This window comes from Tachyglossus aculeatus, chromosome 21, assembly GCF_015852505.1.
Source record: "Tachyglossus aculeatus isolate mTacAcu1 chromosome 21, mTacAcu1.pri, whole genome shotgun sequence".
Classification (NCBI taxonomy): Eukaryota; Metazoa; Chordata; class Mammalia; order Monotremata; family Tachyglossidae; genus Tachyglossus; species Tachyglossus aculeatus.
In genome coordinates, this window is record NC_052086.1 from 14,485,963 (window position 1) to 14,499,725 (window position 13,763).

A 13,763-nucleotide genomic window follows, 5' to 3' on the forward strand; every position below is an offset into this window, starting at 1 on the left:
CCTGGGGAACCTGTGATTCTTTTTCTCGAGAGCGGGTTTGGTGACTCGTCTGCTGTAACAGTTCCTTCTAGACTGTGAGCCCGTTGTTGGGTAGGGATCGTCTCTACATGTCGCCAACTTGGACTTCCCAGTGCTCCGCACACAGTAAGCGCTCAATAAATACCACCGATTGACCGATAACATCGCCCGGGGGAGGTCCTGGCCAGCCGCCGCTCTGAGCATCACCGCCTCGGTCCAAGAGGGACTGGTGGCGGTCGACTCTCGGGGAGGACGGGTGAGGGGGTAATAATAGTAATAGTCTATATGTTGCCAACTTGTACTTCCCAAGCGCTTAGTACAGTGCTCTGCACACAGTAAGCGCTCAATAAATACGATTGATTGATTGATTGACGGCATTTATTAAGCGCTTAATGAATGGAATGAATGAACGACAGGGACTACGTCCGACCCGATTTGCTTGTGTCCACCCCAGCGCGTAGTATTCATTCATTCAGCCGTATTTATTGAGCGCTTACTGTGCGCAGAGCACTGTACTAAGCGCTCGGGAAGGGCAAGTTGGCAACATATGGAGACGGTCCCCTACCCAACAACGGGCTCCTCATTTTAATAATAGTAAATAATAATAATAATAATGATGACTGTCTCCCCCTTCTAGACTGTGAGCCCACTGTTGGGTAAGGACCGTCTCTATCTGTTGCCAGCTTGGACTTCCCAAGCGCTTAGTCCAGTGCTCTGCACACAGGAAGCGCTCAATAAATACGATTGAATGAATGAATAAGTGCGATTGAATGAATGATGGCATTTGTTAATCAATCAATCAATCATATTTATTGAGCACTTGTGAGCCCACTGTTGGGTAGGGACCGTCTCTATACGTTGCCAACTTGGACTTCCCAAGCGCTTGGTACAGTGCTCTGCACACAGTAAGCGCTCAATAAATACGATTGATGATGATGATGATGATCATCATCAATCGTATTTATTGATTCGATTCTAAGTGGAGAGAGACAATCCACTGATGATGATGCAGAGCGCTTACTATGTGCCAAGCACCGTTCTGAGCACCGGGGTAGACACTAGGTGATCAGGTTGCCCCCCATGGGGCTTACAGTCTTCCTCCCCATTTATGGACGAGGTCACTGGGGCCCAGGGAAGTGAAATGACTCACCCAAGGTCACCCAGCCTGTGAGGGACAGAGGCAGGATTTGAACCCCGCTGAGTCCCGGGCCTGCGCCTGGCATATAGTGCTTAAATACCAGAGTTGTTATTATTATTAGTCTTTTAGACTGTGAGCACACTATTGGGTAGGGACCGTCTCTATACGTGGCCAACTTGTACTTCCCAAGCGCTTAGTACAGTGCTCTGCACACAGTAAGCGCTCAATAAATACGATTGATTGATTATTATTGACCGTTGCACTGCAGAGCGAGCCACCATTGGGGGCCAGCTCTGGAGCGGAGTGCCGGCGGGGAGGCGGGAAGGGGGGCCTCATCCCAGGATCCGGCGATCGCCGGACCGTCACGCGGTCGGAGCTCAGAGCCGGCCGTGTCATCAGTCGTATTTATTGAGCGCTTACTGTGTGCAGAGCACTGTGCTAAGCGCTTAAGTGCCTCTCCCGCCTCCTTGGAGCTAGCCGCCTCTCGTGGGGTGCGACTCGACTCTTGCGGGGTTCACCCCCAGAGCCGGGGTCTCTCACAGCTGTCAGCCAGGCGTATTTATTGAGCGCAACTGTAAGTTTCCCCTCTAGACCGTAAGCTCGCTGTGGGCGGGGAATGTGCCTGTCTATTAATAATAACAACAACAATAATGGCGTTTATTCATTCATTCATTCAGTCGTATTTATTGAGCGCTTCCTGTGTGCAGAGCACTGTACTAAGCGCTTGGGAAGTCCAAGTGGGCAACATATAGAGACGGTCCCTACCCAACAGTGGGCTCATTAAGCGCTCACTATGTGCAAAGCACTGTTCTAAGCCCTGGGGAGGTTCCAAGTTGATCAGGTTGTCCCATGGGGGGCCCACAGGCTTCATCCCCATTTTGCAGATGAGGGAACTGAGGCCCAGAGAAGTGAAGTGACTCGCCCAAACTCAGCTGACAAGTGGCGGAGCCGGGATTTGAACCCATGACCTCGGACTCCACAGCCCGGGCTCTTTCCACTGAGCCAGGCTGCTTCTCTAATTGTTCTGTTGTACTCTTCCAAGAGCTTAGTACAGTGCTCGGCACACAGGAAACGCTCAACGAATTCGATTGACTGGCTGTGTGCGGAGCACGATACTAAACGCTTAGTACTGTAGCAGCCGCTGCTGGTGTTCCACGTCTTCATTCGTTCATTCATTCAATCGTATTTATTGAGCGCTTACTGTGTGCAGAGCACTGTACTAAGCGCTTGGGAAGTCCAAGTTGGCAACATATAGAGACGGTCCCTACCCAACAGTAGGCTCATTAAACGCTTACTATGTGCAAAGCACTGTTCTAAGCCCTGTAGAGGTTCCAAGTTGATCAGGTTGTCCCACGGGGGGCTCACAGGCTTCACCCCCATTTTGCAGATGAGGGAACTGAGGCCCAGAGAAGTGAAGTGACTCGCCCAAACTCAGCTGACAAGTGGCGAAGCTGGGATTTGAACCCATGACCTCGGACTCCAAAGCCCGGGCTCTTTCCACTGAGCCACGCTGCTTCTCTAATTGTTCTATTGTATTCTCTCAAGAGCTTAGTACAGTGCTCGGCACACAGGAAACGCTCAATGAATTCGATTGACTGGCTGTGTGCAGAGCACTATACTAAACGCTTAGTAATAATAATGATAATAATAATTGGCATTTGTTAAGCGCTTACTATGTGCAAAGCACTGTTCTAAGTGCTGGGGAGGATACAGGGTGATCAGGTTGTCCTACATGGGGCTCACAGACTTAATCCCCATTTTACAGATGAGGTAACTGAGGCCCAGAGGAGTTAAGTGACTTGCCCAAGATCACACAGCAGACATGTGGCGGAGCGGCATTCAAACCCATGACCTCGGACTCCAAAGCCCGGGCTCTTTCCACTGAGCCAGGCTGCTTCTCTAATTGTTCTGTCGTACTCTCCCAAGAGCTTAGTACAGTGCTCGGCACACAGGAAACGCTCAACGAATTCGATTGACTGGCTGTGTGCAGAGCACTATACTAAACGCTCAGTACTGTAGCAGCTGCTGCTGGTGTTCCACGTCTTCATTCATTCATTCAATCGTATTTATTGAGCGCTTACTGTGTGCAGAGCACTGTACTAAGCGCTTGGGAAGTCCAAGTTGGCAACATATAGAGACGGTCCCGACCCAACAGTGGGCTCACAGTCTTCGTTCCCCGCCCGCCTCCGCTCCGGCCGGCCGGGATTCTCCGCTAGAAGGGCTCCCCTTCCCAATGTGGCCGGAGCTCCCCGGGGCCAGGAGCCACGAAGCAGCGTGGCTCAGTGGATAGAGCCCGGGCTTGGGACTCAGAGGTCATGGGTTCGAATCCCGGCTCCGCCCCTTGGCAGCTGTGTGACTTTGGGCCACTCGCTTCACTTCTCTGCGCCTCGGTTACCTCATCTGTAAAATGGGGGTGAAGACTGGGAGCCCCCCCCCCCGTGGGACAACCTGATCACCTTGGATCTCCCCCAGCGCTTAGAACAGTGCTTGGCACATAGTATACACTTAACAAATACCATTGGTGAGGAGCAGCGTGGCTCAGTGGAAGGATCACGGGCTTGGGAGTCAGAGGTCATGGGTTCTAATCCCGGCTCCGCCACTTCATCATCATCAATCGTATTGATTGAGCGCTTACTGTGTGCAGAGCACTGGACTAAGCGCTTGGGAAGTACAAGTTGGCAACATATAGAGACGGTCCTTACCCAACAGTGGGCTCACCACTTGTCAGCTGTGTGACTTTGGGCAAGTCACTTCACTTCTCTGGGCCTCAATTCCCTCATCTGTAAAATGGGGATGAAGACTGTGAGCCCCGCGTGGGACAGCCTGATCACCTGGTATCTCCCCCAGCGCTTAGAACAGTACTTGGCACATAGTAAGCGCTTAACAAATACCATCATTATTATTATTATTAGAAGCAGAGGGCTCAGTGGAAAGAGCCCGGGCTTTGGAGTCAGAGGTCAGGGGTTCAAATCCCGGCTCAGCCAATTGTCAGCTGGGTGACTTTGGGCAAGTCACTTCACTTCTCTGGGCCTCAGTTCCCTCATCTATAAAATGGGGATGAAGACTGGGAGCCCCCCGTGGGACAACCTGATCACCTTGTATTCATTCATTCAGTCGTATTTATTGAGCGCTGACTGTGTGCAGAGCACTGTACTAAGCGCTTGGGAAGTCCAAGTTGGTAACATATAGAGACGGTCCCTACCTGACAACAGGCTCACAGTCTAGAAGGGGGGAAACAGACAACAAAACAACACATATTAACAAAATAAAATAAATAGAATAGTAAATATGTACAAGTAAAATAGAGTAATTAATCTGTACCAACATATATACAGGTGCTGTGGGGAGGGGAAGGAGGTAAGGCAGGGGGATGGGGAGGGGGAGAGGAAGGAAGGGGCTCAGTTTGGGAAGGCCTCCTGGAGGAGGTGAGCTCTCAGTAGGGCTTTGAAGGGAGGAAGAGAGCCAGCTCGGCGGATGGGCGGAGGGAGGCCATTCCGGGCCAGGGGGAGGACGTGGGCCGGGGGTCGATGGCGGGACGGGCGACAACGAGGTACGGTGAGGAGATTAGTGGCAGAGGAGCGGAGGGTGCGGGCTGGGCTGGACAAGGACAGAAGGGAGGGGAGGGAAGAGGGGGCGAGGCGATGGATGGACAGCCTTGAAGCGCTTATAACCTCCCCAGTGCTTAGAACAGTGCTTTGCACATAGTAAGCGCTTAATAAATGCCATTAGCATTATTATTATTGTTGTGAAGGACTTTAAGCAGTGGGCCGGGCTCGTTTCCGGTGACTTCCATTCATTCATTCATTCAGTCGTATTTATTGAGCGCTTACTGTGTGCAGAGCACTGGGCTAAGCGCTAGGGAAGTCCAAGTTGGCAACCTATAGGGACGGTCCCTACCCAACAGCGGGCTCACAGTCTAGAAGGGGGAGACAGACAACAAAACAAATTAACAAAATAAAATAAATGGAATAAATAAACTCCCCTCGGGGCCAGCTAGAACTCAGAGAGGGTGTGCGCTGTTCATTCATTCAGTTGTATTTATTGAGCGATTACTGTGTGCAGAGCACTGGACTAAGCGCTTGGGAAGTACAAGTTGGCAACATCTAGAGACGGTTCTTACCCAACAATGGGCTCACAGTCTAGAAGGGGGAGACAGACAACAAAACAAAACATGGAGACGGGTGTCCAAATCGCCAGAACAAATAGAATTAAAGCTGGATGCACATCAGTAGCAAAATAAAAAGAATAGTAAATATGTACTAAACGTTCTCCAATGGCTGTTAACACTGGCCAAATATTTCCCAACAGAGTGTGGTGATGACCCAGCCAAGAGGAAAAAGTCTCAGTTGTATTTTCAACGCAGTCTTATAGGTGTCTCTTAAATATCCGACGCAGAAGGAAATATTTGATACCACCAGCATCTGAATCTTCCTTGTCCCGTAGCAGGGAATTGGAGAGTTTCATTGTTTGGAGAAAGTTTTGTAGACAGATCATCAATCACATTTATTTATTGAGCGCTTACTATGTGCAGAGCACTGGACTAAGCGCTTGGGAAGTACAAATTGGCAACATATAGAGACAGTCCCTGCCCAACAGTGGGCTCACAGTCTAAAAGGGGAAGACAGAGAACAAAACCAAACATACTAACAAAATAAAATAAATAGAATAGATATGTACAAGTAAAATAAATAAATAAATAGAGTAATAAATATGTACAAACATATATACATATATACAGATCACCTCTACCTAAGCGCTGTTGGGTTTTTGGTTGTGTTTGGCGCCCCAGAGGCCCTCCCCACCCCGGCTTGGGAATCTTAGGACGTGGGTTCTAATGCTGGCTGCACCACTTGTCTGCTGGGTGACCTTGGGCGAGCTACTTAGCTTCTCTGGGCCTCAGTTCCCTCATCTGGAAAATGGGGATTAAGGACTGTGTGCCCCACATGGGACAACTCAATTGCCTTGTATCTAGAGAAGGAGCGTGGCTCAGTGGAAAGAGCCCGGGCTTTGGAGTCAGAGGTCATGGGTTCAAATCCCGGCTCCGCCACTTGTCAGCTGTGTGACTTTGGGCAAGTCACTTCACTTCTCTGGGCCTCAGTTCCCTCACCTGGAAAATGGGGATAAAGACTGTGAGCCCCACGTGGGACAACTCAATTATCTTGTATCTAGAGAAGCAGCGTGGCTCAGTGGAAAGAGCCCGGGCTTTGGAGTCCAAGGTCATTGGTTCAAATCCCGGCTCCACCAATTGTCAGCTGTGTGAGTTTGGGCAAGTCACTTCACTTCTCTGGGCCTCAGTTCCCTCATCTGGAAAATGGGGATTAAGGACTGTGAGCCCCACGTGGGACAACTCAATTACCTTGTATCTAGAGAGGCAGCGTGGCTCAGCGGGAAGAGCCCGGGCTTTGGAGTCAGAGGTCATTGGTTCAAATCCCGGCTCCGCCACTTGTCAGCTGTGTGACTTTGGGTGAGTCACTTCACTTCTCTGGGCCTCAGTTCCCTCACCTGGAAAATGGGGATAAAGACTGTGAGCCCCACGTGGGACAACTCAATTACCTTGTATCTAGAGAAGCAGCGTGGCTCAGTGGAAAGAGCCGGGCTTTGGAGTCAGAGGTCATTGGTTCAAATCCCGGCTCCGCCACTTGTCAGCTGCGTGACTTTGGGCAAGTCACTTCACTTCTCTGGGCCTCAGTTCCCTCATCTGGAAAATGGAGATTAAGGACTGTGAGCCCCACATGGGACAACCTGATCACCTTATAAATTCCCCAGCGCTTAGAACAGGGCTTTGCACACAGTAAGCGCTTAATAAATGCTATTATTATTAGGTCATGGGTTCAAATCCCGGCTCCGCCACTTGCCAGCTGTGTGACTTTGGGCAAGTCACTTCACTTCTCTGGGTCTCAGTTCCCTCATCTGGAAAATGGGGATTAAGGACTGTGAGCCCCACGTGGGACAACCTGATCACCTTGTAAATTCCCCAGCGCTTAGAACAGTGCTTTGCACATAGTAAGCACTTAATAAATGCTATTATTATTAGGTCATGGGTTCAAATCCCTGCTCCGCCTCTTGTCAGCTGTGTGACTTTGGGCAAGTCACTTCACTTCTCTGGGTCTCAGTTCCCTCATCTGGAAAATGGGGATTAAGGACTGTGAGCCCCACGTGGGACAACCTGATCACCTTGTAAATTCCCCAGCGCTTAGAACGGTGCTTTGCACACAGTAAGCGCTTAATAAATGCTATTATTATTAGGTCATGGGTTCAAATCCCGGCTCCACCAATTGCCAGTTGCGTGACCTCGGGCAAGTCACTTCTCTGGGCCTCAGTTCCCTCATCTGGAAAATAGGGATGAAGACTGGGAGCCCCCCGGGGGGACAACCTGATCACCTCGTATCCCCCGCCCCCAGCGCTTAGAACAGTGCTTTGCACATATGTATATATGTACATATTTATTTCTCTATTTATTTATTTATTTATTTTACTGTACATATCTATTCTATTTTATTTTCTTGGTATGTTTGGTTTTGCTCTCTGTCCCCCCCTTTTAGACTGTGAGCCCGCTGTTGGGTAGGGACCGTCTCTAGATGTTGCCAACTTGGACTTCCCAAGCGCTTAGTACAGTGCTCTGCACACAGTAAGCGCTCAATAAATACGATTGATGATGATAGTAAGTGCTTAACAAGTGCCATCATTATTATTATTATTATTACCGCCCCAGCGCTTCGAACAGGGCTTGGTACATAGTAAGTGCTTAACAAATACTATTATTCTGATTATTATTATTATTACTGTGGGAGCCCCGGGTGACTATGGATTGGACGGACCCTCTGTGGTTGCTTCCAACTGACTTCTTTTCCCCCTCCCTGCCCTGTTTCTGCTCGGCCCCTCCTCAGGGCTGGCCATCTCCCCCCCCGTTAACGCCAGGCCGTGGCTTGGTTCCTCCTCGAACGCGGCCCCGCGGGGGCAAAGAGGAGCTACTTGGGGGGCGGGAAGAAAGGTGAGCCCGTTGTTGCGTAGGGACCGTCTCTGTGTAATAATAATAACGATGATGGCATTTGTTAAGCGCTTACTATGTGCGAAGCACTGTTCTAAGCGCTGGCCGTGATAGAAGGCGGTCAGGCTGTCCCACGGGGGGCTCACAATAATAATAATAATGGCATTTATTAAGCGCTTACTATGTGCAAAGCCCTGTTCTAAGCACTGGGGAGGTTACAAGGTGATCAGGTTGTCCCACAGGGGGGCTCACAGTCAATCCCCATTTTACAGATGAGGGAACTGAGGCCCAGAGAAGTGACTTGCCCAAGGTCACACAGCTGACAATTGGCGGAGCCGGGGTTTGAACCCATGACCGCTGACTCCGAAGCCCGGGCTGTTTCCACTGAGCCACGCTGCTTCTCACAGTCTTCATCCCCATTTAACAGATGAGGTCGCTGAGGCCCAGAGGAAGGAAGTGACTTGCCCAGGGTCACACAGCAGGCATAATAACAGTAATGATGATGGCATTTGTTAAGCGCGTACTATGTGCAAGCACTGTTCTAAGCACTGGGTGTGATTCAAGGTGATCAGGTTGTCCCACGTGGGGCTCACACTCTTCATCCCCATTTTCCAGATGAGGTCGCTGAGGCCCAGAGGAAGGAAGTGACTTGCCCAAGGTCACACAGCAGACATAATATGTTGCCAACTTGTACTTCCCAAGCGCTTAGTACTGTGCTGTGCACACAGTAAGCGCTCAATAAATACGATTGATTGATAATAACAATAATGATGCTGGCATTTAAGCGCTTACTATGTGCGAAGCACTGTTCTAAGTGCTGGGCGTGATTCAAGGTGATCAGGTTGTCCCACGTGGGGCTCACACTCTTCATCCCCATTTTCCAGATGAGGTCACTGAGGCCCAGAGGAAGGAAGTGACTTGCCCAAGGTCACACAGCAGACATAATATGTTGCCAACTTGTACTTCCCAAGCGCTTAGTACAGCGCTGTGCACACAGTAAGCGCTCAATAAATACGATTGACTGATTGATTGATAATAACAATAATGATGCTGGCATTTGTTAAGCGCTTACTATGTGCGAAGCACTGTTGTACGCGCTGTGCGTGATTCAAGGTGATCAGGTTGTCCCACGTGGGGCTCACACTCTTCATCCCCATTTTCCAGATGAGGTCACTGAGGCCCAGAGGAAGGAAGTGACTTGCCCAAGGTCACAGAGCAGACATAATAACAATAATAATAGTAATGATGGCATTTATTAAGTGCTTACTATGTGCAAAGCATTGTTCTAAGCTCTGGGGAGGTTATAAGATGATCAGGTTGTCCCACGGGGGGCTCACTATCTTAATCCCCATTTTCCAGATGAGGTCACTGAGGCATAGAGAAGTGAGGTGACTTGCCCAAAGCCACACAGCTGACAATTGGCGGAGCCGGGATTTGAACCCTTTACCTCTGACTCCAAAGCCCAGGCTCTTTCCACTGAGCCACGTGATGGCATTTGTTAAGCGCTTACTCTGTGTGAAGCACTGTTCTAAGCCCTGGGTGGGATACAAGGTGATCAGGCTGTCCCGCGTGGGGCTGTCAGTCTTCATCCCCATTTTCCAGATGAGGGAACTGAGGCTCAGAGAAGTGAAGCGACTTGCCCAAGGTCACACAGCAGACACGTGGCGGAGCTGGGATTAGAACCCGTGACCTCCAACTGCCAAGCCCGGGCTCTTTCCCCTGAGCCACGCTGCTTCCCTATATTCATTCATTCATTGTCGTATTTATTGAGCACTCACTGTGTGCAGAGCACTGGACTAAGCGCTTGGGAAGTCCAAGTCGGCAACATATAGAGACGGTCCCTACCCAACAACGGGCTCACAGTCTAGAAGGGGGAGACAGGCGACAAAACAAAACATGGAGACAGGTGTCAAAATTGTCAGAACAAATAGAATTAAAGCTTGACGCACATCATTAACAAAATAAATAGTAAATATGTCCAAGTAAAATTCATTCATTCAATCGTATTTATTGAGCGCTTACTGTGTGCAGAGCACTGGACTAAGCGCTTGGAAAGTTGGCAACATATAGAGACGGTCCCTACCCAACAGCGGGCTCACAGTCTAGAAGTAAATGGAGTAATAAATCTGTACAAATATATATACAGGTGATGTGGGGAGGGGAAGGAGGTAGGGCGGGGGGGGATGGGGAGGAGGAGAGGAAAAAGGGGGCTCAGTCTGGGAAGGCCTCCTGGAGGAGGGGAGCCCTGTTGCCGACTTGTCCTTCCCAAGTGCTTAGTCCAGCGTTGTGCACACAGTCAGCACGCAATAGATACGATGGGACGAATGGAGCCGGAAGGGCATTCATTCATTCATTCAGTGGTATTTATTGAGCGCTTACTGTGTGCAGAGCGCTGGACTAAGCGCTTGGGAAGGACAAGTTGGCAACGCAGACCTGGCCTTGGAAGAGGTGGGGGGGGGGGGGGGGAGGGCTGACCGACGGGTCATGGGGGGGTTGGCATGTCGGCTGGGGGACTTTGGGCAAGTCACTTCACCTCTCCGGGCCTCAGTTCCCTCATCTGTAAAATGGGGGTGAAGACTGGGAGCCCCCCCCGGGGGACAACCTGATCCCCTTGTAACCTCCCCGGCGCTTAGAACAGTGCTTGGCACGTAGTAAGCGCTTACTAAGTAATAAATAAATAATAATAAATTATTATTATGGGGGGCTGGCATGGGCCCCCCCCCCCCCCGAGCTTAGGTGCGTGTCTCCCCCTGGCGGCCACACAGGTGCTACGACAAGCGCCTGTGGCCCCGCATGGACCTGAGCCGGCGGAAATCGTTGACCCCACCGATGCTGAGCGGGGTGGTGAGGCGACAACCCCGGGCCTTGGATCTCAGCTGGACCGGCGTCTCCAAGAAACAGCTCATGTGGCTCCTCAACCGGCTGCAGGGTAGGTAGGGCGAGGGCAGGGCCCCCGAGGAGGAGGAGGAGGAGGAGGAGGGCGGCCCGGGGAGGTCACCCGCGGGCAGCGAGGGCCCCGGCGGGGGGTCTCCGCGGGGGCACCCGCGGCGGCGTGTGCATGTCCGTGTCGGTGCTCCCATCCCCGTCCCCCCAGGCCTGCAGGAGCTGGTGCTGTCGGGCTGCTCCTGGCTGTCCGTGTCGGCCCTGGGCTCGGCCCCCCTGCCCGCGCTGAGGCTCCTGGACCTGCGCTGGATTGAGGATATCAAGGACTCCCAGCTCCGGGAGCTGCTGCTGCCCCCGCCTGATACCAAGCCAGGTGCCCTGCCTGCCGCCCCTGCCCGCCCCTTTCCACGTCCAGAGAAGCAGCGCGGCTCGGTGGAGAGAGCCCCGAGGTCGTGGGTTCTAATCCCGCCTCGGCGTGACCTTGGCCAAGTCACTTGGCTCCTCCGGGCCTCGGGGACCTCATCTGGAAAAGGCTGTGAGCCCCAGTGGGACGACCTCATCCCCTTGTATCCCCCCGGTGCTTAGAACAGGGCTTCGCACATAGTAAGCGCTTAACGAGTGCCATCCTTATTATGATTATTTGGTTCTCCTTTGCCCGACCCGCCGTCCCCGGCCGGCGTCCGCCGGGCCCGCTCTCAGCACGACCAGCGAGGTCGGCCCCTCTTGAGTCCCCTCAGCGCCTCGGCCGTTTCTCCGTCTCGAGACGGAGAAGCACCGTGGCGTAGCGGGTGGAGCCCAGGCCTGGGAATCAGAAGGTCCTGGGTTCTAATCTCGGCTCCTCCGTGTGTCTGCCGCGTGACCGTGGGCAAGTCGCTTCGTTTCTCTGGGCCTCAGTCCCCTCATCATCATCAATCGTATTTATTGAGCGCTTACTATGTGCAGAGCACTGGACTAATCACTTGGGAAGTACAAGTTGGCAACATATAGAGACAGTCCCTACCCAACAGTGGGCTCACAGTCTAAAAGTCCCCTCGCCTGTAAAATGGGGGTTGAAACCGTGAGCCCCACGGGGGACAGGGACCGTGTCCAACTTCATGAACTTGTATCTGTCCCGGCACTTAGAGTGATGCCTGACGCACAGTGAGCGTTTAACAAATGCCACGGTTATTATTATTTGGAGGGCAAAGCTCGTCCCAGCGTCCTGGAGGTGTGGGGAAAGAGGCCGAGGGTGCTCCGAGCCAGGAAGATGAGGCCCGGAGGCCAGCCTGGCCGGAGGGCTGACCCTCTCTCCCGACCCGCAGCGTGGCTCAGTGGAAAGAGCCCGGGCTTTGGAGTCAGAGGTCACGGGTTCAAATCCCGGCCCCGCCGCCTGTCGGCCGCGTGACTTTGGGCGAGTCACTTCCCTTCTCTGGGCCTCAGTGCCCTCATCTGTCAAGCCGTGAGCCCCCCCGTGGGACCACCCGCTCACCTTGTAACCTCCCCAGCGCTTAGAACGGTGCTCCGCACGTAGCCAGCGCTTAATAAACGCCCTCGCTGTTATGATTGTCACCCCCAGGTCAGACAGAGAGCCGGGGCCGGCTGCAGGGGGTGGCCGAGCTGCGGCTGGCCGGCCTGGAGCTGACGGACGCCTCCCTGCGCCTTCTATTACGTCACGCCCCCCAGCTCAGCGCCCTGGACCTCAGCCACTGCGCCCACGTGGGAGACCCCAGCGTCCACCTCCTCACGGCCCCCACCTCCCCGCTTCGCGAGACCCTCGTCCACCTCAACCTAGCAGGTGGGGGGGGTCCCGTCCGCGGCCACGTCACCCCCCCGGGTTCTCGACCGCCGCCATCCTGGAGGTGCCGGGGTTGTCCCCATCTTCTGCCCACCCACCCCGTCTCCCCACCCCGCAGGTTGCCACCGCCTCACGGATCACTGCCTCCCGCTCTTCCGCCGCTGTCCCCGCCTCCGCCGCCTGGATCTCCGTTCGTGCCGTCAACTCTCGCCCGAGGCCTGCGCCCGCCTGGCGGCGAGCGGGCCCCCCGGCCCGTTCCGCTGCCCTGAGGAGAAACTGCTGCTCAAGGACAGCTAGTGGGGGTGCCCCCTGCCTCCCCCCGGGACTTGAAGCCACCTCAGGACTCCTGCCTTGTGGCTTTGTCTCCACCGCCCCCATCCCTCCTTCCCCCCCGGGTGGCTGGGTCTCCCCACCTTGTCGGTTGGTATCCCGCTTTGGTGACCGTTTTCCACCTTGGGGACTCAAGGCTCTTCCCTCTCCCTTTCTCCTTCTCCTCCACACGCCACCGCCCCCCCCCCCCCTTGCACTGATATCCCGGGGGTTCCCGTTTCCCTCTCCCCACCTCCCATCTTGTTCATAGTCTGTCCTCTTGGGGGGAGAGAGGCAGAGGTACCGAAGGGGTTGAGAGAGCTGAGGGGCGGGGGGGAGCTCACTGGGGGTTCAGCAGGGGGCAGAGGGATCGGGGGCTTGGGGAGGGGAGAAGGGGAGACCAATGGGCGCGGAACTGGGAGCGGGGGGCCCGACTGGGCGGGATGGGGTGAGGGGGGCGGACGGGATCGGAAGGTGGGGGAACAGGGGCCGGGGCGTTGGAGGATCTGGGAAGGGAAACGGAGGGTTGGGGGGGTGGCGGGATGAGAAGAGGGGGTGAGGGAAACAGGTGCCGGGTAGAGGGGAAGCTTAAAGGGGAGAGGGAGAGCTGAGGTGACCGGGGGCAGGAGGGAAGGGGCGGGAAAAAGGGCCAG

At 53.6% G+C, this 13,763-nt stretch overlaps 1 protein-coding gene across 1 annotated transcript in view; it reads left to right on the forward strand.

Annotated features, from left to right (window-relative positions):
- The window catches only part of FBXL19 (F-box and leucine rich repeat protein 19), a 29,324-nt gene extending 15,886 nt beyond the window's left edge, over positions 1-13,438 (forward strand). Inside the window, 4 exon segments of the mRNA XM_038763393.1 lie at positions 10,910-11,073; positions 11,239-11,400; positions 12,583-12,801; positions 12,920-13,438. Of these exon segments, the coding sequence (XP_038619321.1) occupies positions 10,910-11,073; positions 11,239-11,400; positions 12,583-12,801; positions 12,920-13,098 (724 nt within the window). The 3' untranslated portion in view covers positions 13,099-13,438.
- Positions 13,439-13,763: the final 325 nt, after the last annotated feature.